The 25,764-nt window shown below is 36.1% G+C and overlaps 3 protein-coding genes, 1 long non-coding RNA gene and 1 other non-coding gene across 5 annotated transcripts; 1 reads left to right on the top strand and 4 right to left on the bottom strand.

The window, feature by feature from the left end:
* Window positions 1–111: 111 nt before the first annotated feature.
* On the bottom strand, window positions 112–6,417 carry LOC132041005 (uncharacterized). The gene is made up of 2 exons (XR_009410839.1): window positions 5,876–6,417; window positions 112–789 (listed from the first exon to the last, which is right to left on the bottom strand). It is a non-coding gene; the product is annotated as an uncharacterized LOC132041005 (long non-coding RNA).
* LOC132041002 (cytochrome P450 81Q32-like) lies at window positions 807–3,231 on the bottom strand. The gene is made up of 2 exons (XM_059431724.1): window positions 1,414–3,231; window positions 807–1,286 (listed from the first exon to the last, which is right to left on the bottom strand). Exons 1-2 carry the CDS (start codon window positions 2,934–2,936, stop codon window positions 1,283–1,285), a joined length of 1,527 nt encoding a protein of 508 aa, XP_059287707.1. The 5' UTR covers window positions 2,937–3,231; the 3' UTR covers window positions 807–1,282.
* A 3,154-nt stretch (window positions 6,418–9,571) lies between the features above and the next one.
* On the bottom strand, window positions 9,572–11,557 carry LOC132040613 (cytochrome P450 81Q32-like). Its single transcript, XM_059431267.1, has one exon. The coding sequence runs from the start codon at window positions 11,283–11,285 to the stop codon at window positions 9,762–9,764; it is 1,524 nt and encodes a 507-aa protein (XP_059287250.1). The 5' UTR covers window positions 11,286–11,557; the 3' UTR covers window positions 9,572–9,761.
* A 4,602-nt stretch (window positions 11,558–16,159) lies between these two features.
* Window positions 16,160–16,231, top strand: TRNAG-UCC (transfer RNA glycine (anticodon UCC)). Its single transcript has one exon. It is a non-coding gene; the product is annotated as a tRNA-Gly (tRNA).
* Window positions 16,232–19,393: 3,162 nt separating this feature from the next.
* On the bottom strand, window positions 19,394–20,769 carry LOC132040925 (E3 ubiquitin-protein ligase APD2-like). The gene is made up of 4 exons (XM_059431610.1): window positions 20,558–20,769; window positions 20,401–20,473; window positions 19,982–20,276; window positions 19,394–19,894 (listed from the first exon to the last, which is right to left on the bottom strand). The coding sequence occupies exons 1-4, from the start codon at window positions 20,669–20,671 to the stop codon at window positions 19,816–19,818; spliced, it is 561 nt and encodes a 186-aa protein (XP_059287593.1). The 5' UTR covers window positions 20,672–20,769; the 3' UTR covers window positions 19,394–19,815.
* Between the last annotated feature and the right edge of the window lie 4,995 nt (window positions 20,770–25,764).

Raw genomic sequence — 25,764 nt, 5'->3', positions numbered from 1 at the left:
ATCATCTTTGGACAGCAAGGTGCCACATATCTTTAAACAATTATGGTTGATGATAATTTGTTGCTGAGTTTGATTTATGTGCACCGGTAGCGTAAAGTTTACACTATCGTGTCAAGATAACTTATTAACAATTGATAACTCTATTACAAGCCTACCTACAGAGTCCAAAACTGAGATATACCAAAAATAAAATTTTCTTTATGCCAACAAAACAAGTTCTACAAGCATCTAAATTTAACACACAGGCAATCAACTCGATTTTTCCTTCAAAGCATCTCTTGTTCTCTCCTGCCATACTGCCCACTCCAGGTGATGCATAAGGGAATTAATCTCCAAATCTTCTTCCACTTTATTTCCACACTCTGACCTTGCCAACAATCTAGATAATCTTTAAAGCTCTGTGGCATCACCCTCATAAACACCAAAATTGTTTTAAAATAACGAGCCATCTTTGTTTATAGTGCAACAAGTAGTACAGTTTCCTCAGAGCATTTACATAGAAAACACCTGTTACACAAGCTAATTCCCCTCTTTTGTAAATTATCTTGAGTCATACAAGCTCCAAAGGTAGCAATGCTCCCAAAACATGCTACTTTTGGTTGGGACCTTAGTTTCGAAGGTATTTTCCAGGGCCACAGAATCTCAGAACTATGATTCTGTTCTTGCAGCCACTCATAGCCTAACCTCGCAGTAAAGTTCCCTGAGTTATTTGCAGGCCATATCTGTGTACTGTATCCTCCTTCACTCTTTAAATCTCTACGATCTTCATTTCTGTAAAAAGAGAAGCTACTCGTCCAACTCCCATCATTAAAATCTCTTCTGAAATGGAAGTTACAACCTCCATCAATAAAACAATCAGCCAGCAGATACTGTTGATCTAAAACCAAACTGTAAATGATAGGACATTGATCCTTCAACAGCCCCTCATCAGACCACAATTCCTTTTTTCCATTTGACGGGAGGAGGTTTGGAACACCAATTCCTCTCATGAGAAGACTGACTTCCCGGAAAAGAGATGCTGCTTTCCTCTTACTCCATTTATTTGATGCATGCTTATGCTTGAGCTTCAACTTGAATGCATAAATTGAGCGATAATTGTATTCAAGTATTGCACAAGCTAAAGCAAAAGGCGTAACATAAACTAGATGTTACACGACTAGAAATTGGATTGAGATGTAGTAATCGTTGTTTTAGCAACTAAAGAAGAGAGATGCTAGAACAGGAAGCCTGCTCTCTCCAATAATTACTGATTTTACCTCGCATGCTATGAACAATTAGCAAGCTACCTGAAAATAGAAGTTACTTTTGCTTTAGTGTTTGTTTGTTAAGGTGTTAATAGACAAATGTAGTATTGCTTTCTGTGTTTATTAATTATGCCTGAAAAGAGAAAGTGCAGGGAAGAATTGTGATTACAAATGAGCAAGAAGGCTGACAATATTTTGGCGAGGCCTACATTTAGCTAGCAACGGTATAGCCTTAGGCATAGTGAGTCCAGGTCCTCCAGTCATGTCAACCGGCTCTTCACTTATCCTCTCCCATTCAAAGCATTGAATAAGTGATCCTAATGCCAAAGCAGCTACATGCATTGCCAAATTCTCACCTGGACATCCTCTCCTGCCATATCCAAATGGCATTAGCCTGAACCCGTCTCGTTGCCCTTTGAAATCGATGAACCTTTCAGGCTTGAAATCATTTGGGTCTTGCCACAACTTAGCATCATTTTGTATCGCCCACAAATTCACTAGCAACATTGTACCACGAGGGACACGAAAACCTCCAATGTCACACTCAGCCGAGGACTCATGTGGCACAAGAAGCGGAGCAGCTGGGCACATTCGAAGAGTTTCATTTATGATGCCATGGAGATAAGGGAGTTGAACAAGGTCTGAATCATCGAGTAATCTTGATGACTCTCCAATGTGAGTGTCTATTTCGTTTCGAGCTTTCTTTAGTGCCTTGGGATTGTTCAGAAGAAGTGATAATGCCCATTCCATTGTGCTAGCTGTAGTATCAGTCCCTGCTGTTAACATGGCTATTGCCATGCCCCTTATCACTTCATCTGTGTAATAATCTGGCTCTGAATATTGCAGTGATAGAAGAACATCAATCATGGTATTGTTCTTTTGCTCAACAGAAGATCCCTTTCTGTTGATCCTGTTCTCTTCAATCAAATCTTGTATGAATTTGTCCCTCTTCTCCTTCAGTAACTTCACCTTATCTTCAAGTTTGTTTACTCCAATCCAGTTAAGCATTGGCACAAAATCTCCTATATTTGTTGCACCACTCAATTGGAAAGTTTCTGTCACAATCTCTTTAAACCTCCTAGATTCCTCCAATTTATCACCAGAATCACCATAGTACTGCTTCCCAGCAATCATCATCATCAAGATGTTCAATGTCATCTCAAAGAAAGCCTCCTTCATATCCACCACGTTCGTGTTAGAATCTCCAACACTGGTTTCGCTCCTTACAAGTCGTTGGATCAAAGTGCGAACCTCATCTCTACGGATATCAGCAAACATTTGAACTCTCAGAGTGGACAGGATTTCAAGAGTAGCAATCCGTCTTAGGTTGCGCCAATGTTGGCCATATGAAGCCCAAACAAGGGTGGTATAGTTGTAACCAAGATGCTTTCCAGCAAGCAACCTTGGACGGCTGGCAAAAACAACGTCGTTTTTGGTGAAACATTCCTCTGCAAGATCAGGGGAAGAGACAAGCAGGACAGGGCGCGATCCAAATCGGAGGAAAAGCAAAGGACCATGTTTTTCTGAGATCTTGGCTAATGTTTCATGGATTGGTTTCTTGAATAGATATAAATGGCCTATTATGGGTAAAGAAGTAAACGGACTTGGTGGGAGATTTTGAAATGTTCTAAGAAAATGGTTCTTTAGCAAGTAAAGGAAAGTGAAGATGAGGATATAGTATGAGATGTCCATGGTTATGCAGATGCAATCAAAGAAAGACTTCTGCAGCAACTATAAATAACTAAAATTCTCCGACTTTGCTCACTGGATTCCCTTCTTGGATGGGGTTTTAGAACAACTTATATTCTGTTTTGAGGCTCTGTCATTGTCCAGGAATTGAATTAGGCCAAAGTTAGGCTGATAATTTATGGAGTGCAGCTCTGGTGCAAGGTCTGAATTTATCCTATGTTTAGTTATCATCATTACTTAACTCTATCATCTTTGGATGGCTGGCTAGGTGCCACATGTAAACAATTGTCGTAGATGATAATGTATTGTTGAATGAACTTCTGTCCCTTGACAGTATATAGTTTCTTTTACGCTATCAGGTCAAGATGATCTAATAATAGATAACTCTTCATTAACCTAATCTAATAATACAAAAAATAACGTAAAACATTTCATTATAACATGTTAAAGTAAAATATTGACATAAAAATTATTTACACTGACCCGGTATATTAAAGTAAGATATATCCTTTATTGATTATGCTTGTCTGCAGTAGCCCCGGAACAATCTTACTTTGTCAACTAAGATCCCTTTCTTGGGAAATCAGTGATCAGTGAAGTTTTGTGCTTTAGTCTTGAATTTTCTAATTGTTTAAGCTCCCGTTTGGCCATAGATTTTGGGAGTATATTTTGAAGATTTATCTTTAAATCTTTGTTTGGTCATAAAATTTTGGCAGATTTTGAAAACAAATCTTCAAATTTCAAATTCTGGCTCAAACCAGTTTTTGGCCAAAGATTTATGCTTTGGTCTTTTCAAAACTACCCCAAACTTTTATATTTTATAAAAAAGTCTCATCTATTTATGACCCAACTAATTTTATTTACCATGTTCCTCCATTAAAGCCGTATATACCATGTTTCCACAATTAAAGTAGTCTTTTCTATAGAGTGAACGTGCCTAAACAATAGAGAAGAAACCCTAGGGAAAATTGCTCTACAAATTGTAGAAATATATTGCGAAGATAAAAATGGATCTTTGTATTGTAGTAGCTAGTGAGTGTGTTATTAGCAATTGTTATTAAAATATTATGTTCTGCATAATTTGGGATTAACAAGCATGTATATTTTGTATGATTGTGTATTCTTGATAGTTTTTAAAACTTATGAGTGTAAGTAATGTTTCATGTTTCCCAAAACAAAAGTGAAATATGTTTTGAAAAACTATGGCCAAACACATTTTCAGAACTTAAGAAACTTTATCCAAGTCAAGTTTTTCAAACTTTTTTGGGAATCTATGACCAAACACTAGCTAAGTTATGGGCGTACGTTCTGTGTCACAAACTCACAGTGTCTTTATTTATAAACTTTTTGTGAAAAATTTGGAGATTGCAAATTTGTGATTTTATTATTTTAATTCAAAATTACTATCCCTCATAGATTGTGATATAAAAATAAGAACACAATTATGATATAAACAATTTGAAATTGCTCATTTCAGTTGTACCATATATGCGATTTGAAGATTCAAGATTAGTAATTCGTTTTAGGTTGCGCGAATGTTGTGCATATGGAGCCCAATTAAGGGTAGTATAATTGTAACCAAGATGTTTTCCAGCAAGCAACCTTGGACGGTTGGCAAAAATGATGTCATTTTTGGTGAAACATTCCTCTGCAAGAGAAGGGGAAGAGACAAGCAGGACAGGGCGCGATCCAAATAGGAGGAAAAGCAAAGGACCATGCTTTTCTGAGATCTTGGCTAATGTTTTATGGAGTGGCTTCTTGTATATATATATATATATATATATATATATATATATATATATATATATATATATATATATATATATATAAATGGCCTATTATGGGTAAAGAGATAAAGGGACTTGGTGGGAGATTTTGGAATTTTCTAAAGAAATGGTTCTTTAGCAAGTAAAGGAAAGTGAAGATGAGGATGTAGTATGAGAATTCCATAGTGATACAGATACAATCAAAGAAAGACTAATGCAGTAACTATTAAATAACTAGAATATCTCCAACTTTGCTCACTGGATTCCCTTATTGAATGGGTTTTTAGAACAACTTATTATCTTGAGGCTTAGTCATTGTCCAGGAACTGAATTAGGCCAAAGTTAGGCTGATAATTTATGGTGTGCAGCTCTGGAGCAAGGTCTTAGTGTATACTATGTTGTGTAGTTATCATCTTTGGACAGCAAGGTGCCACATATCTGTAAACAATTGTGGTTGATGATAATTTATTGTTGAGTTTGATTTATGTACACTGATAGTGTAAAGCTTACTCTATCGTGTCAAAATAACTTACGACAATTGATAACTCTATTATAAGCCTAACCTACAGGGTCCAAAACTGACCATAAATAAAATTTTCTTTATGCCAACAAGACAAGTTCTACAAGCATCTAAATTTAACACACAGGCAATCAACTCAATTTTTCCTTCAAAGCATCTCGTTTCTCTCCTGCCATACTTTCCAGATGATGCATAAGGGAATTAATCTCCAAATCTTCTTCCGCTTTCTTTCCATACTCTTTCCTTGCCAACGATTTAGTAAATCTTTAAAGCTCTGCATAGACGTTTAAAAATAAGGACCAGATAAGCCACGTTTGTTTATAGACGTTTGTTTATAGTGCAACAAGAAGTACATTTTTCTCGGAGCATTTACATAGAAAACACCTGTTACACTAGCTAAATCCCCTCTTGTGTAAATTATCTTGAGTCAAACAAGCTCCATACATAGGTAGCAATCCACCCCAAAACATGGGGACCTTAGTTCTCCAAAGCATTTTCCAAGGCCAGAGAATCTCAGAACTATGATTCTGTTCTTGCAACCATTTGTAGCCTGATTTCACAGTAAAGTTCCCTGAGTTATTTGCAAGACATATATGTGTATCCTCCTCTACTCCTTCAATCTCTGTAATCTGCATTTCTGAAAAAAAAGAAGCTACTTCGTCCAACTCCCAATCATTAATATCCCCTCTGAAATGAAAGTTACAACCTCCATCAATAAAACAATCAGCCAGCAGATACTGTTGATCTAAAACCAAACTGTAAATGGTAGGAAGTTGATCCTTCAGCAGCCCCTCATCAGACCATCTATCAGACCACAATATGATTTTTTTTTTTTTTTTTTTTCATTCAAAGGGAGGATGTTTGGAGCACCAATTCCGCTCATGAAAAGACTAACTTCCCCGAAAAGAGATGGTTCTTTCCTCTTACTTCCTTTATTTGATGCATGCTCATGCTTGAGCATCAACTTCAATGCATAAATTGAGCGCTAATTGTATTTAAGTATTGCACAAACTAAAGCAAAAGGCGAAACATAAACTAGATGTTACTCAACTAGAAATTGGATTGAGATGTAGTAATGGTTGTATTCAGAGGCGGATCTAGGATTTGAAGGTAGCGTGTGCCACAATTTTCTTCAATGTACATCTTGTTAGGAACGTGTATTTGGGTCGGGACGTCGGGTCCATCTCTTTTTAGTTTATTCGGGCAACTTAATAGGCTTTTTTTTATTTGCAAATATGAAAATTACATCTCAAAAACCAAGAAACAACATAATTAGCATCTTAAACAAGGAATCACACCCATTAAAAAATTAACATTTTCACCAAGGGACTTGCTGTTGGAAATCTTACGGAAAATACTTCATCACGAACACGTGTAAGGACTTTTCTTCAACACGAACACTTGTAGGGACTTCTCCTAAGCTTGAGGAAAATGCGATCACGAACAATTGTAGAGAATTCTTCGTAGCTTGAGGCATGCCAATAACGTCCTTAGGATATTTCGGTATGGGTGTGTCCACAAAGGATTCAACAAGCTCTTCTAGTACAAAACTATGAGTACGAAACAAAGATTTACTCCTTAAAACCCAACAATACATAATGAGAAAAGTACTTTTTCTATATTTTTTCACTCATCCAAGATGAACCGATAATGTATTATATATATCAACTTAGAGCTTCTAATATCTGCCATACAAATATTTAAGAATAATAAAGACCATAAAAGCAATTGGTCAAATGACCATATTTAATTTATAAACACGTTTGGCAACGGACAAATGTTATCCATTATGAAATGCTACCATTAAGGCTAATAAAGTATAATTAAGTCTTTTGTATTAAAGCCAATAAAAACATTAGAAATAGTCCTTTTATTTTTGAGATATTAGATAAAAATATTATTTTTCTAACACTTGCATCTCTTATGTATATTAAAAAATGAATTTGCACAAGTAAAATAATATATTCAATAAAGGGAACTACGCCAATCAAAATAAGAAAAATAACGGAAAAACTCTTGAATAGGTAAATACACCCCATGAGTAAATGTAGAATTAGATAAACTACAAGTTTTCAAAAATAAATCATAAATTTCATGTTTTTTCTAAGCAGTGCTTACGAAATTTCCATCACAATTCAAGTAGTAAAGTGATTTAAATTGAATTTAACAATTATAGAATAGCATAAATTTTTATAATACACTCCCTCCGTCCATTTTTATTTGTCCATTATACTAAAAATATATGTCCACTTTTACTTGTAAGTTATATAATTTGAAAAAACCAAAACGTAATTTACCATTATATACCTATTTTACCCTTATTATTAAGTACTCCAATTCATTTCTCATTTTATTTATTGTTTATTAAGAGTGTCCCAAGTCAAATATAGACAAGTAAACATGGACGGAGGGAGTAATAAACAAAAAGAAATTATAAAAAAAAATGAATTTTGATCTCAATCCAAAATTCCCATTGAGAGCCAAGTTTTTCAATTTAAATACTCACAAATTTGAGATTAAGAGAAATGCTTAATTTAAGGAATTTTGAAGTTTCTATTTGTGTATTCTCGCTAGAGATTAATAAAAAAATAGAAAAGAGGAAATGCAATATAAATAATAAAAAGATAAATAGAAAATTAGGAGAACCGAAAAGGGAATTACTGGTACAAAGGAAGTAAAAAACACAAAGAAAAACGGGAGTCGGAAAATGTTCAAGATAGATTCAAACTTGTGTCTATCAGCCGTGGCACCTTTGTCTAATTTACGACTGGGGGTGGCAGGATCAAATCTTTAAACTAATTTAAGCAAACTACAACATAAGTATATAAAAAATTTATTAATCTACGGGGTGCCTGATGTTCGGCCTAAAAATGCATATATTTAGTTATTAGTTGCCTCACATTTTAGTACTTTTAATTGTCTTTTGAGTATTAATTATAATGAGTTGTGCTTAATATTATATTTTATTGTGTAGGAATAAAGAATTGCAAAATTAAAGAGATTTGGAGCAACATTGTATAAAATGTGGAAGAAAAAGGAAGACAAAAGATTATAACGGAGAGAGGAGACAAAATGTAGAAACCAAGGAGACATCATGATGGCTGCAATGGTGATTAAATGATTAATGCAATAGCAATTGAGTTGCACATTACAATTACATTACAGATGAAAGTGAATTTGAGAATGAGAAGACACGTACCTGAGCATTCAGGTGCCAGACACGCGTCGCGCTACTGACGCACCGAAAATCAGTCTCTGATTCTAATTTTGCTGTGCGCGTTTCACCCGCGACGTGGATGTGACGCAAGCCCGCTAATTTTTCCTGGTCCGAGTGGGATTTGGTTTTTAAAAGTCCAAGCCTTTTAGTACCCTATAAATACATATTTTACACGATTTTTTGCATAACTTTGAATAGCTTGAACCCCTTAGTTCAGAACTTTTGACCTAGAGAGAGCTTGGAGCCGCCGTGAAGGCCATAGTTAGAGGGTTTTACCTTCTCTTCTCTGTAATACTTATTTTGATATTTTTATTCAGTTGATTTATTGTTTTTCTTCCATGTAAAAAGGAGCTAAACCTTTTAGTTCTAGAGTTTTGACACAAACATGAAAGTTGACGTTTGATTATCGTTTATATCTATTGATTTTTCATCTTTGGGTTATTTATTTATTCTTGGTCTTAATTGTTTGATTATTTGACGAAATAGTTGAGCATTATCTGTGGCGTGTGAATTGAACTAGGGATTAGGGAATTTGCATGCGTAATAAGAATAAATAGAGCTTGTTCGATATAATCGTTTCGCTAATGAGGACAGGAATATACCCTTTAGCCTTGCTTATTGGATGGGCAGATACGGAGAAGTAAATGCGTTCTTGTTACGTACGCGACCATAGGAATATAGGCGTTATAGTAGCATCTACATGCTTGTGAGCAACTAAGATACTCATAAAGTTATAATTAACCGTCAACTAGAACTCCATGCGTATAACGATTTGAAAGGCATTTTAACTGATTGTTAGTGGTCATAGCCCTAGCATCTATTCTCTTCTCCGATAAAAATCCGCTCTTTCTTGGTTGAAGTTCATTATTTGTTTTATTTTATTTTAGTTAGTTTATAAAAATAATTTTGGATTTTATTTCTTGTTTAAATAATTAGCATTAGTTTAATTTAGTAAATAGTTAATTATAAGTACATGTGGGTACACGATATCCGGGACTTTAAATCTTATATTACTTGCATCGACGGCGCTCTTTGCGTGTGTGTGGGCACATGCATATCAGCAAGCCATGACACCCCCACCCAAAAGGGTGGACCCCCCCGTTGTATTAGCAGCTAAAGAAAAGAGATGCTGGAACAGGAAGCCTGCTCTCTCCAATAATTACTGATTTTGCCTAGCAAGCTATGAACAATTAGCAAGCTACTTGAAAATAGATGTTACTTTTGCTTTAGCGTTTATTTAGAAAGGTGTTAATAGACAAATGTAGTATTGCTTTCTGCGTTTATTAATTATGTCTGAAAAGCGAAAGTGCAGGGAAGAATTGTGATTACAAACGAGCAAGAAGGTTGACAGTATTTTGGCGTGGCCTACATTTTGCTAGCAATGGTATAGCCTTAGGCATAGTGAGTCCAGGTCCTCCAGTCATGTCAACCAGCTCTTCACTTACTCTCTTCAATTCAAAGCACTGAATAAGTGATCCTAATGCCAAACCAGCCACATGCATTGCCAAATTCTCCCCTGGACATCCTCTCCTGCCATATCCAAATGGTATTAGCCTGAACCCATCTCGTTGCCCTTTAAAATCGATGAACCTTTCAGGCTTGAATTCATTTGGATCTTCCCACAACTTAGCATCATTTTGTATTGCCCACAAATTCACTAGTAACATTGTACCTCTTGGGACACGAAAACCTCCAACGACACACTCATCCGAGGACTCGTGCGGCACAAGAATCGGAGCAGCTGGGCACATTCGGAGAGTTTCGTTTATGATTCCATGGAGATAAGGGAGTTGAGCAAGGTCTGAATCATCAAGTAATCTTGATGACTCTCCAATGTGAGTGTCGATTTCGTTTTGAGCTTTCTTTAGGGTCTTGGGATTGTTTAGAAGAAGTGATAATGCCCATTCCAATGTGCCAGCTGTAGTATCAGTCCCTGCTGTTAACATGACTATTGCCATGCCCCTTATCACTTCATCTGTGTAATACTCAGGTTCTGAATCTTGGAGTGATAGAAGAACATCAATCATGGTATTGTTCCTTTGCTCAACAGAAGATCCCTTTCTGCTGTTCTTGTGCTCTTCAATCAAATCTTGCATGAATTTGTCCCTCTTCTCCTTCAGTAACTTCAACTTATCTTCAAGTTTGTTTACTCCAATCCAGTTAAGCATTGGCACAAAATCTCCTATATTTATTGCACCACTCAATTGGAAAGTTTCTGTCATCTCTTTAAACCTCCCTAGATTCCTCCAATTATCACCAGAATCACCATAGTACTGCTTCCCAGCAATCATCATCATCAAGATGTTCAATGTCATCTCAAAGAAAGCCTCTTTCATATCCACCACGTTCGTGTTAGAATCTCCAACACTGGTTTTGCCCGTTACAAGTCGTTGGATCAAAGTGCGAACCTCATCTCTACGGATATCAGCAAACATTTGAACTCTCAGAGTGGACAAGATTTCAAGAGTAGCAATCCGTCTTAGGTTGCGCCAGTGTTGGCCGTATGAAGCCCAAACAAGGGTGGTATAATTGTAACCAAGATGTTTTCCAGCAAGCAACCTTGGACGGTTGGCAAAAACGACGTCGTTTTTGGTGAAACATTCCTCTGCAAGAGAAGGGGAAGAGACAAGCAGGACAGGACGCGATCCAAATCGGAGGAAAAGCAAAGGACCATGTTTTGCTGAGATCTTGGCTAATGTTTTATGAAGTGGTTTCTTGAACAGATACAAATGGCCTATTATGGGAAAAGAGATAAAGGGACTTGGTGGGAGATTTTTGAATTTTCTGTAGAGATGGTTCTTTAGCAAGTAAAGGAAAGTGAAGATGAGGATGTAGTATGAAATTTCCATGGTTGATGCAGATCAATCAAAAATAGACTTTCTACAGTAACTATAAATAACTAGAGCCCTTCTTCAATTGTTTCTTAGGCCAACTTAGATTCTGGCTAGACAAAAGTTATGCAGATGAGTGCAAATTTGGTGCAAGGTCTTAGTTTACACTATGTTTGTGTAGCTATCAGCATCATTTGACTTTATCATCTTTGGCCTGCAAGGAGAGCCACTTATCTATAAACAATTGTTATGATGATAATGTATGATTGAGTTTGACTTCTGTGCACAGACAGTGTATAATTTTTTTTACACTATCAGATTAAGATGATTTAATAATAGATAACTCTACTGTTAACCAAATTTAATAATGCAAAAAAGTAAAATAAAACATAAGTATAATATTGACAAAAAAATTATTTACACCGACCGCGTATATAAACAAGATAAATCCTTTATTGATTATGCTCGTCTGCAGTTGCCCGGGGAACAATCTTACTCCATCAATTGAGATACCTTTCTTGTCATAGCAATCAGTGATATTTTGTCCTTTAGTGTTGAATTTCAACTGTGTAAGTTATGGGCGTCATGTTCTGTGTCACAAACTCACAAAGTCTTTTCTTTAAAAACTTTTTGAACAAAATTTGGAGATTGCAAATGTGTGATTTATTATTTTAATTCAAAGTTATCCCTCATTGACTGTTGTATAAAATATGATCACAATTATAATAGAAACAATCCGAAATTGCTCATTTCAGTCGTACCAACTATGCAATATAATATAATCTCTTGTTCCACCAACTAAACAACCCCTTAATTAGTTTTCTAAAACGGATCGCTAGTACTGGAATTTTCTAATAACATCAGCTAAAAAGTACTAAAACTTATGGGGCCAAGTGCACAAATAGCCGCATGGAGCATTGTTATTTGAAAGAATTCCGAAAGTTATAAAATATTTGTTTGGTCGCTTCAGAATCAAATTCAAACTTGCAGGATTGAAGTTGAAAATTACGGATCTGAATTTTCAACTTCAGCCCTTCAAGTCTAAAGTTGAGAGTTGGACAAGCAAATCCAAATATCTGAAGTTGCATTTTAAAGTCTAAAATCTGAAGAGCTAAAGTTAGGCTTAGTCAGCTTGCACTAAAGTTAGGCTTAGTCAGTTTGCAACTTCAGACTTGTGGAACTGAAGTTAGAAAACTTCCAACCCAAATGCCTGAAGTTGGGATTAGCCAAGCCTAATTTCATATCCAAATATCTGAAGTTCAATCCTTCGAGTAAGTTCAAACTTCATTCTTGCCCTTCTTTTTCACCTTGATTAATTCCTAGTGGTGGTTACATAAGGAGTTATACCATTTGGTGAGAATATCAGATACTTCCTATAGCTAGAATTGCAAATAGCAAGCTACTTTCCATCCTTTGGTCTATATTGATTCCTTATGTACTTCAACAACGTAAAAAAAACAATAAACAGAAGCAACAACTGATGCACGTAATTACTACTATGCAATGAACGTAGCTACAAAAAGAGTTGAGATGGTGACTCATGAGAAGAATATGTAGACCAACAAATTGGCAGTAGTAGTAGCAAAACTACAAGCACATGCCTGAAGTTTGTCCAGTTCAGCTAAAATTTAAATACTTCTTTGAAAAAATTGGTGAAAAAATTGGATAGTCTTTAAATAGCACTTTAAAAATTAGGTAAGATTTGATACCTAATTCTTCTACCGGTACTTATATTGTTGTTAGTATCTTTAAATAGCACCTTTAAAATTGGCTACCTGATGAAAACCTTACAAACTTTTGTGGGAACTGAACTTGTTCTTTTAGGCACATTATTTAATCGGCTTAATTAAATATTCTTATAAAAATTCAATTAGCAATTGGTGAAGTGGTTTTCATGACTTTTCAGTATGTAATTACCCGCGTACGGACAATTCCTATATACTCCCTCCGTTTCATAATATGTGGTAGCTTCTGCACATCCCTTAATGAATTGCTCGCTTCGATAAAATTAATAGTGTTTTTACTGACTTATCCCTAATTAAATTTTATCTCTTTCTAAGTTACCTCTTTCCTAGAAAAGCTACTTAATGATTCTTGATTATGTTAATAAGGATCAATTTCTTCTTGAAATTCTAAAGCATTACTTATTTTGAAACAAAATGAAAAGCTTAAAACACCATTTATTTACAAACTAAAGGAGTACTCATTATGAATAGAATTTTTTTGTGCATCTTGGTTATTTAGGGGGGTTGGGGATGGGGGGATGGGTGGGGTTCCAATACAGTGACAAATACCAAACGCTTGCTAACAAGTAGTAACAAGTACTTACTGCATTTTTAAAATTGTAGCTAAATATGCATAAGAAAGGTCAATTCCTTTCTTATTATACCAAGAAGTTAAAAGCACCTCCTTCATTTTCATTTAATATCATCATTGCTTCAACTCTATGCCCCCTTAATTAACCCCAACCCCAACCCCATCAATTATAAAGGCCAGGTTTCTTTTTTGTCAATATATCCCCACAGAATATTCTCTTTTTAATTTTCATTGAACATGATTACGAAACTTTATTAAACTTCCAATTTCGCTTGCTATGAAGGACGTTAAGAGTCTTTTATAGTACTCCCTCAGGATAAAAAAGAGTGTCCACTTAGCCTTGTTTTTTGGGGTAAAAAAGAGTGTCCACTTATCAAATCAAGAAAGAATTAACTTTCTCTTTCCAGATTTGAGCCTATTAAGTGTTATGTGATCAAATCTCAATACTTATTTAATTAGGGGCTGTTTATTCAACGGAAAAGAGCTAAATATACCCCTGTACTATCGGAAAAGAGCCAAATATACCCTTCGTTATACTTTGGATCCAAATATACCCCTATCGTTATACTATTGATTCAAATATACCCCTTCTCCATTAAGTTTGTCCAAAGTGGAGATCCAATCAAACGTGGCACTGCCATATGATGAGGTGGATGCTACGTGGTATGTCACATCAACGCTCCTAACCCATTTTACCCCCCCACTATTTATTCTTCCACCACTAAAATTTCCTTCCCGTCCACCACCATTGCCACCATTTTCGCTACCAATAATGAATTGGGTCCTCCTGTCTGCATATATCAGAAAAGTAAAATTAAAATTAGTCGATATTAACTAATTCTTTCAATAATGAATTGGTTTTCAATTTCAAGATTGATTAGTTACTCCAACTGTGTTTGATTGAAATATTGCGAGCTTATTGAAGCCAGCCATGGCGGATAATTTTTGAAGAAACTCGGCTGTTGAATCCAGCAATGATAAATTTAATTTCATTTTTAAGCAATTTATAGACGAAATCTTTAGTATCTGCTTCTTCCATTTCTTGTTCACTGTCAATTTCTTGAAGGCCATTGGAAATATCACCCCAATCTTCTTCCATCTTTAGCTTTTTCTGTTTTTGTTTTTCTTCTTTGATTCGTTTGGTCAGTTATTTCTATATGTTGCCGCCAATTTTTTGGGCGAGTTCTTGTCTTTTTATTTCGAAGGGAAACGGTAAAACACAGAAAGTTAAAGACAGAAAAATGGGTATGGACGCATATTACTCGCTACGAACAATATTATTTTATTTTTTATTTTTTATCATAGCAAATTAATTAACACGTTAAAAAGCAGATTTAGAATGAATTTAGGTGTTTGTACGTGAATTGAACAGTAACGGTGGCAATGGTAGTAGAGGGGAAGGAAATTTTAGTGGTGGAAGAATAAATAGAGGGGGAGGAGTAAAATGGGTTAGGGGCGCTGAGGTGGCATGCCACGTGGCATCCACCTCATCATATGGCGGTGTCACGTATGATTGGATCTCCACCTTGGACAAACTTAACGGAAGAGAAGTATATTTGAACCAATAGTATAACGGTAGGGGTATATTTGGACCCAAAGTATACCGAAGGGTATATTTGGCCCTTTTCCGATAGTACAGGGGTATATTTGGCCCTTTTCCGTTTATTCAAATTACTTATTTTTGTCTAAGAGTTAATATTTTCCTAACGAGTGTGTAAATGGCTAAGTGGACACTCTTTTTTGATCCGGAAGGAGTACATTACTAACGGAATTTAATAAGGAATTGGTCTGTCCACTGTCTTAAATATTTTGAATGTTAAAGGAATTTGCTTTAAGGTTTTAATTAGCTACGTACTTCACATATATAAAAGTTGAACTACCCCACATGAACAGTTAAAACACGAAGTTAATTTAATCCCGGAAAATAAGATGAGAGGAAGGAAAAAGGACATGAATCTTCAGTATAATAGTTTTGCGGCCCGACAAATTCAAATTTGGGCTGCAAAGTCCCACTTATTAATAAAGCCTCCTACCAAAGACGACTCTGTTTATGGAGCTCGAACCTCTGGTTAACGATGAAGGGGCTCGAACCTCTGGTTAACAATGAAGGGATATTTATCACTTCGTACAACCTTTGGTCATAATCATGGCTTTGGTATAATGTCGTCAGGGACCTTATATTAGGATTATCAGCTGGTTACTTAGAATATATAGATGCATTATGATTTTTTAGGAAATGGACCAACAAGTACTCCTGACAAGTACTAATTACCCAGCTACCTTATCCAGAAAATTTATCAACATTTGAAACTTAATTTCTTGAGACGTTTGGAAGTGCTCATCAATAAAATTAATGAGATAATCACTACTAAAAAAATAGGAATTAACGATAGATAAATGGCAAAATTCATCGCTAATCCTATTTAGTGTGGATTATCATAAAATTCTGTTATCTACAAAATATCTAACGACGGATTAGCGATGAAATTCTAGCTAATTCCCCTTTTTAAATGAAAAGTAGAAAAACTATCTCCTGCATAAAACTAGTAATTACAGAACGCACAGTGACAGCAACAGCGTTTGTAGTCCAACGGTTAGGATAATTGCCTTCCAAGCAATAGACCCGGGTTCGACTCCTGGCAGACGCACTTTTTGCTGCTATTCTATTCTTTTTTGGGTCGAAACTACAGGTCATATAAGGTCAATTCGTTTAATTATGTATAAATATTAAATTTTGAATTCCCTTAACACAATATGTACTTCAGCTCAGCGACCGAAGGGCATAATGTTTAGTCCATTATTGTTGGTTTGAGTCTTTGTAAAGACACTCTCTTTTCCTTTTGAATCCCCTTGTCAAAAGCTACCAGGAACAAACTAGCTTTATCCACCAATAACTTAGTTGTAAGTAGGAGGGTGAAGTGAGATAATCTTAGTTTTATCTAAATTTGAAGTAGAAATAGAAGTTGGCTGTCACGACCCAACCCTGTAGGCCATGACTAGTGCCCGAACTGGACACTCGTATACACCTGTTGCTATAACCATTCACAACTTACATAATAAAGAACTTATGTACATATAAAGGCATGACGTCGTCTCAATCTGTCGCATATCTATACATATCATAACAACCTGTCTCTCGGGGGAGTTACAAACATCAACAGATAAAATCGCATACGAGCCGGCAAGGTTGTCATAATATAGGGGAACGTCCCAACTATATACGTGCAAGCCGACAAGGCTGCCACTACGAATGGGAACGTCCCAAAACATAAGTCATATATACACGACTAAGCAGCAACTATATACCGACCCACATATATGTCTACAGACCTCTAAGAGTGACAACAGAACATATGACGGGACAGGGCCCCGCCGTACCCCTGGATAAACACATATATACAATCAGAGGATCAGACTCAAAATCTAGACTCCGGAACAAAGGAGCACTCCAAGACATTGAATGGAAATCCTAAGGCTGGCGGATCACCAAAAAAACGAGTATTTGTACTGCGGGCACGAAACGCGACCCCAGAAGAAGGGGTCGGTACGGAATATGTCGAGCATGTAAAGCATGAAATACGATCGCAGCAGGATCATGCGAAATAACGAGTATAGAAAATTAGTACAATAACCGGAAAACCATAAGGCTTGCCTGCGAAACATAAATCATGCGTGTCAATATCATGACCCATTATGGGGGAGTGACATAAGTAAATAATCATCATGTACATATGCATATATAACGTGTCCCGGCCCTCAGTGAGGGACTCGGTGAATAGAATCATCATATGCCATCCTGGCCGCCATCCCCGTATCATCATATCATCATGTCATCATATACATATACATATAACGTGTCCCGGCCCTCTAGTGAGGGACTCGGTGAATAATGCAGTGGAGTTGTGCACGAATACGTGTCCTGGCCTGGGACTCAGTGAAAGAAGTAATAACAGCATGCACGAGCAGAGTAGTGAGAAACCATATGCATATAAATTATCGTTTCAGACTCAATAGGTAGGTAAACTAATCAACGCTCGAGGGTTAAAACGATAGTCATGTTAAATCCGTTCTAAATGCCATTCGGACTACGTTAAGGAGAGTCTCAGGGATCGTAGACATGTATCAAACCAATCCGAGCCCGCCCATGAAAGTTACGGACATTATTCGCTATAGAATCCTCTACGAACGTATCAAACCAATCCGAGACCGCTTATGAAAGATAGGGACGTTATTCATTATAGAGTCCTCTAGGAATCGGATCTCTTTATACATCACTTACTATCCAATCATACAAAAGACTCAAGGGTAATGGCTCGACCATATTAAGTAGGCTAATATCAAGAAGTGAATAAGAATCATAAACATGCTCGGAACTTATGAATAGAGTTACCCCGAGGCTCGTATCGTATCTTACTTACATCTAAGACATGCCAAAAGAAAGAAGGGATAGGCTTTACATACCTTGTTCGCTTCCTAAGCTAATCCGAACTTAAGTCTCGGGCTTCCCAAGATCTACAACAACGTCGATGAGATACCAAACATTAACTATAGGTACTTAAGAATCCGGATCTAAGCTAGCACTTCATTTAAAGAAATTTGGGCAGCATTTCCTTTATAAATTCAACAAACCACGAGAATTCAACTCGGCCCAATCATCAACAACAATACCAACAACCATATTAACAACATCAACAATTAATTCAAAACGTATTCTAACGTTAGTAACTTCCTTCTACATAATTCGACGGCACTTCATTTACATTCTAACCAACCACATACAACACCACCCGCAATCTTCCAAACTCAATAAGAATAACAACAACGCATTCCTCGCTTCCAAATTCTTGAACTATCTGACAACCACACGTTAACAACATTATTCACACAAATGCAAGAAATGATATTAACATCATATTAGCTTCTACAACAGCCCACAAACAATTACAACTCCAACTTGAACCATTAAACCTTCATTTACATCATAGAATCCACAACAACAACCAAAAATACTAAATAAATTTAGTTCATCACTCCACACAACACAACACCTACTGAGCTCAACACCAACACATAGGGTTCCATAAATTTCATTCATTTCTACCCACTACAACATGCACAAACCATCCATAACACATGAAAAAGGAGATTAAACCTTACCTTTACCCCTTAACTTCTCAACTTGGCTAGGGTTTGTAAATTGCAAAAATGAATGCTTTGATTGCTCCAACAACTACTTCACGTTATTAGGGACCTTCCAATTGGTTGGAATACTAGAAGAAAATTATTTTTTTTTTATCAATATTCAAGGGCACCAATTCGGCTAGCCATGGCCGAATATTTCTCCTCTCTTCTCCAAGTTTCTAGAGTTGTGAAAGTGATGAATATGTCTTGCTTGTCATCACTTATCTCTATATATATATATATAGCCCCTACAAATACAAGGTGGACACATGCCCCACTCATGGCTTAAGGCAATCAAAATTAGCCAAGCCATGGGTGGGAGCCCACACCAACCACACGGCCACTTGTGGCTTTTTCATGAAATATTTTTTTCAACTTCTAGCCCCTAATTTTCCTCAATATTTCCATCCAATAAAATTTATAAGCAACTTGTGCATTAAACAAAATCGGAAAATAGCTTTGTCCTTAACTTATCGCGATTAGCTTAAAATATCCCAATGTACAAAATACGGGATATAACATTGGCAAAATGTCTTCGGTTTTTAAAAACCATCTAAATATCAAGATTCATATTCGAATTAGTTCCTAGTCTTGATCAGAGACTACTTTCTCTCAGTAGTTCAACAAAGAGGCGAAGTAGTAGTATCTTTCTTTCTATTACGAACATGTTTCACATGCTCCTTCCCGTTGTCCACTAGTGCTCCTGTCCATAGCTAAGAGAAGGCCAAAAGGCGCCACCGAAGCATAAATGAGGATAGTATATTGCACCAACGTATTTAAATTTGAGGCTAAAGAGGTCGCTTATTGATTAGCCCATAGGTAAATTCATAGACTCCATTGGTTACTCCTTCTGACTAAGTGTATAAACCATGAATTGTCCTAGTAAAACAATTCAATCAATCTTTTGTTTGAATTAACTAGTCCTTCTCCATCTTCTCAAAAACTATATATGGAGTTTCTAAAAGTTCATACACTGATTACACATCTTCACAACTTTATTAAAATTTCCCGAGATAAAAAAAAAAGGAATTCACAAGGTCAAGTTTTCCAATTAAGGAATGATAAGCTTTCTAACTTTATGAATTGGCCTTCTGCACACTGGGCACACCATACTTTCTACATGCATGATCCTGCAGGAAACTGCTCTTATGAGAATCTTCAGAGAACTTTTATTATCTGTAAAAAGTAAATAAGATTTTGTGAAAAGCATAGTTTACCTCTGAGCACATTCTTGACAAGTTACACAATGACCACAAGGAACAAAAAAGTAGTTTCTTGGATTGTCATAGCAAATAACACAAATTTTGCAATCATATAAATCCTCTGAAGAGCTTGATCTGCCAGAATTTCCCTCTTCTTCATATGTTCCATAAGTTGATCTTACTTCCTTCTGTGGCAAAATGGGATCGGTCTCAGTTATTTCTCTTGATACATGTGTTTCTTCTAGATAACTCTCATCATCACAAGCCCCCAAAGATTTCAGTATAAGGCAAATGATTATTACTAATACTCCTGTTGCAATTTTAGATAAGGCCAACATTTTTAGTACCAGTCAAATTCTTGATCTTTCTAACTTTCAATATAACTAATAACATAATGGTAGTCATCTTGAGACTTGAATTAACTGGGAGATTACCTAAAACTCCAAGATAAAAGATAAAACGGATGATGAAAGATATCTCAATGTACGACGCTCCAGACAGGGCTTGCTGCAGTGGACACATCGATCGTTAAGCAAATTTCACTAAACTATGCTGACATTCTTGATTTTTCAAGAAAATGCTTGGACTTACAGTATCAGGTGTTGCTTGAACGATATATTGATTAGTAGGGTATGCAAGATTTAGACGACAGGGTCCATTTTTTGTCGAACACATGCTCTTTGCTTTCTTTACGTCGTAGTACATTGTTGATGAAATGTTCACATCAACAAGAGAATTATTAAAATGCTGAAAATCCCATATTAGAAGAGGAAAAAAAAATGACAAGTTTGTAGGTGTAAGTAATGAATATGACTGTTTCATCTTTCCTTTTTTTTGTGCAACAAACTGTTATATGTAAGAAAGGCAGGTATTATGAATGTTAGGTATGTAGTAGTTTTTTCAGAATTCTTGTTGAGAGCTACAGTTTACATTTAAATATTTAAAGGACATGGTCAACATCTCATACTCATGAATTAAACTATTAGATGGTGTATGCCTAAGCTTATAAAGCTGGTCAAATTGACTTATAAGTATTTTTTGATTTATCTACGCATTTTTTTGATTTATCTACGCATCTAGTGAATGTTTAAAATGCTTATAACTCAAGTACTTATCAGCCAAAATAAATCAAAAGTTATAAGTTAGTCACCCCCAACTTATGATTTTTTAGTACATTTAGTTTGATCAAGACTTTTACTATTTTATTTTTAATATTACTTTTTAAATTCTCAAAATATCTTTTTCAAGACAAAACCTTTTAACTTTCTAGTTGTTTTATATTCCTCGGTTCTCCACTTCTTTAGAAAGATACTTTTAAATTTGTAAAACTTTAAGAGTATTTTTGTCATTTTAATTCAAAAAATAGCTTACCAGTACTTTTTCATAGTCAATTGAATATCATCAGTTCGGACAATTTTATCCAAACACGTAACTATTTATTTATAAATTCAATTTCATCATTAAAAAAAAAAAAAGACTGAAAACTTATCAACTCTTGACAATCAGCTAACACAAACGGGCTCTTAAACTTCAAACTACCCAATAAGCAAGTTTATAACTAAACAAATGGATCCAATTTAAGTCATCCGAAAGGTAAAAGATAACAAAGGAAAGAGTCCAGAACCAAAATACCCCTAAAAAATTGGGGTTGAACCAAAATACCCCAGAAAAAAAAATTGTGACAAAAGTACTTTTAACGCAGTATTTTACTGCGTTAAAGGACTTAATCGTAACGGCGCGGTTAGGTCCTTTAACACAGTAAAATATTGCGTTAAAGAATTTTTTTTTTCTATAGCGTAGTATTTCACTGCGTTATAGAACCCAGTAAAAAAAAAATTTGGTCAACTTTTTTTTTTCTTTTTCTTTTTGCAACACTTAGTGTTTTTTTTCCATACTTTGACCAACGATTAGTCGTGTGTCAAGACTCCGAAACGTCAATATTTTATATAGGAACTGATATTTTTTTTTTTTAGTACAATAATTTAGGCTCAATACATCAAGGATACGTAAACATTCGGATCGTCATTTTAGGGGTTGAAAAGGTGCCCGAAGTAAGTTTTGTTTGAAAACTTTAGGTTTAAGTGTTCTATATACATAGACGTCCATTTTTGTTGAAGACTTGTTGTCATTATCTTAAAGTTTTTTTATTTTTAGGGTTTAGATTTAAGTGTGTTATTTTTTTAATGCGTAACTTTATTTCGAATATACGTGATTTTTTGCGCTTGGACGTCTGATTTACACGATTTTTTTTTTTTTTGCAACATATTTGAAATAAAGTTACGCATTAAAAAATAACACACTTAAGGAACACCTAGTGTTTTTTTTTTCATAAAAAGATCGCAACATCTTATTTTATCAAACCTTTTTTTTGCAACACTTAGTGTTTTTTTTTTCCATACTTTGACCAACGATTAGTCGTGTGTTAAGACTCCGAAACATCAATATTTTATATAGAACCTGCTATTTTTTCTGCGTATAATATAGGATCAATATATCAAGGATACGTAAATGATCGGATCATCGTTTTAGGGGCTGAAAAGGTACCCGAAGTAAGTTTTGTTTGGAAACTTTAGGTTTAAGTGTTTTATTTATTAAGGTTTTGATTTAAGCGTGTTATTTTTTAATCAAAACATAACTTTATTTTGAATATAAATCTAATTCAATTAGATAAAAACGAATTTAAAAAATATAGGGAGAAAAGTTAGTTGTAAAGTGGTCAAACTTTAGATGGTCATAACTTTGCGCTCAGATGTCAGTTTTTCCCAATTTTTTTTTTTGATTATGCGTATTTTTTAGAGATCTATGCCGACAAACAGCCGCGAGGCGGTTTGGCCGAGCTGATTTTTAAAAAACACCTGTTATCCTATTCAATTTCCCCCCAAATTGGCGTGAAGTTTTTAGTTTTCTTTACTTATAATATGATGATACACAATATATTTCAATGTGAAAATCCCAGGGTAATGTAGCTGTGAATGTCAATTTCACTTTTGTAGTTTCAATTTTTGAAAATAAAGCTGACTAATTTTCTCGACTAAAGTTGACTAAAATAACCTTACAAAAATAAAACACTTAAACCTAAAGTTTTCAAATAAAACTTACTTCGGGCACCTTTTCAACCCCTAAAATGACGTTCCGAACGTTTACGTATCCTTAATGTATTGAGCCTACATTATTGTATGTAGAAAAAAATACCAGGTTCTATATAAAATATTGACGTTTCGGAGTCTTGACACACGACTAATCGTTGGTCAAAGTATGGAAAAAACACTAAGTGTTGCAAAAAAAAAAAAAGTTGACCAATTTTTTTTTACTGGGTTCTATAACGCAGTAAAATAATGCGTTATAAAAAAAAAATTTAACGCAGTATTTTACTGCGTTAAAGGTACTTTTGTCACAATTTTTTTTGGGGTATTTTGGTTCAACCCCACTTTTAGTGATATTTTAGTTCTGGTGTCCAAAGGAAAGAGCATTTTTCATTATTTACAAAGTAGGGACCAGTTATTTACACCCGAGGATTATGGGATTGACTTAGGTGTAGGGTTTGGTAGCCACACTCGTGCTATTCTTGCAGCAATGAAATTTTTGTTGCTGTGATTATACTAAGTCATAACAATTTTAGTTGTCCAACTACAAATATTCTAATTACGTAATTATGATACCGTTGTATTTCCATGCTCGAAATTGATTCCAAAATCTTTAGTGGTTGTTTGGTTTGTGAACAAGTTATCCCGAGATTACCATGTGGAGATTATAATAACATGAATTAAACAATGGTGAGATTATTTAGTGGATATACCTTTTTCTGGTATGAGCCGAGGGTTTATCGGAAACAGCCTCTCTAACCCCAAGGTAGGGGTAAGACCTATGTACACTCTACCCTCCCCAGACCCACTCATGGGACTTCATTGGGTATGTTGTTGTTATACCATTTTTTTGGTAAATGTTTGGTTCATTGCATTCAAAATGGGACATAAAAGGTAACAATAGTTTGCAGTCCAGTCCAGTCCTTCACTACTTAATTGTACTTAGGAAACCAAATGCAAAAGTAAGGTTTCTTGATCATCCATTTGCTCTTCCGAGAAACACACAAGTTGATTTGCAAGCAATTCATGGACATGGAGAGGACAAAAGATCCCTTTTATCTTGAATATAATATGTGCCCTGGGTGTAAATTCAAAGGATTCCTTTAAATTTTTGGCTGTTGGCAAATTTTTTTTGTAGTTGTTATGGTAATGAGGGTCATTAGATTGGAAAATTTGAGATAATCTTTGAGTCAAAATTCTTTGTAGTTCAAACTTGGAAAGTAAAGAACTGATTGTTTACCCCGAAATCGGATAATCAATTGAATTTGTAAGTGGGTATAGGATATGTGCTTTGTTCTTGATGTATGTTAGATAAAGGAAATAGAAATTGGAAGGCTCACTAATGAAGCAACCCCGAAGATGTAAACGTTTGTGAACAATGTATTATATGATTAGCAATAATTCTACAAAGAAATGGCCTAGGCCGAATGCATGAGAGGGAAATAAAATATGAGATTCTTCAATTGCAAGTGTTCTTGAAAGATAAAGGGAGCCAACCCTCGCAAAAGGTGGGGGGTGTCCCATATTTATAGTCTTCGCCTCAATGGGCTTCATACAATGTGAACTAAAATAAAATAAAATAATAATAACAAGGACGGCTACGGCGGATTTGGTGGGATTGGGCGGCGGCGCCGTCGACACACGCACGGTTGGTGGCTGACCATGTCAGGGCGCTACTGACGCGTGGCTCACGTGCAACGGCTGTACCGGACCAACGGCCAAACGGACCAACGGCTATACGGACCCAATGGTGTCCTTACTCAGCTCCGGTCCAAGCGCTCCTCCGGTTTAGCTCGGAAGTCATCAGGCACGTTCCAATCTTCCTTGCCTCGGTCCTCATTTCCTCGGTTTACGTTATGTACGGTTTTCACCGTATACAGATAGCCCCTCACTCCTCGTTGTGCCGATCCATCGGGCTAACGGGGAGTGAATAACCTTAGAAACCGGTGACTCGGCCAGCTCGTTCTTATCTTCACATTTTGGCGGGAAAGACTACGTAACGGCTCTACCAACCGCCTTTCGCACGTCATGTCAAGTTGCCTCTCATTAATGATGGGGACACGCGGCGTTATTCGATTGGGCCCTCGGTAACCGTTCCCCTTCCATGCCTATATAAGGCCCATCACCCATTCATTTACCATTTTCACATCCTGCTTCTCTTCAGCCTCCTCTCTTCTCTACATTCCCTCACGTTCCCATAAATTGTTATCTGCTACATTCGACTTGCTGTTTTAACTCACTAACTCGAAATTAGTGCAAAAGAGTTGACTTTGCCAATCGCTTTGGTTCGGGTCTTTGTTCTTTCGTCATCCCTGAATTACCAGTTCCTTCACTTCCCTTTTCACTTTCGAACCCTTCTCCTTTAGTACTTTCGAGATGTCTGAATCCACTTCCCACGAAGTTCCACCGATGTCACCCCCGGATCGGTCACCGCATCCCCACCAAAATCGAGCTCGCAGTGTCGGATATTATTCCGGCCAAATTCAATTTTAACAAAGACCTCGAGGTCGACAAGCCGTCCTCTGTCTCGGACAGGGGTTACGATGTGAGGCGATACCCTTCATCGATTACCGAGGAAAAACTCGACGTAGTCCGGGCCGACTGCGGATGGGATACCCGCCCGGTAAGGGTTTTTGCTCCGGGCCCGGATGAATCTGTCACCGATCACCGAGAAGGGTTCTTGTTCGTATATACTTACCCTTTTACCCTCAAAAT

The sequence above is a fragment of the Lycium ferocissimum genome, chromosome 12, assembly GCF_029784015.1.
Source record: "Lycium ferocissimum isolate CSIRO_LF1 chromosome 12, AGI_CSIRO_Lferr_CH_V1, whole genome shotgun sequence".
In the NCBI taxonomy this organism is placed as follows: domain Eukaryota; kingdom Viridiplantae; phylum Streptophyta; class Magnoliopsida; order Solanales; family Solanaceae; genus Lycium; species Lycium ferocissimum.
Note: the sequence above shows the minus strand (reverse complement) of the source record. Positions and strands in the feature narration are given on the sequence as shown.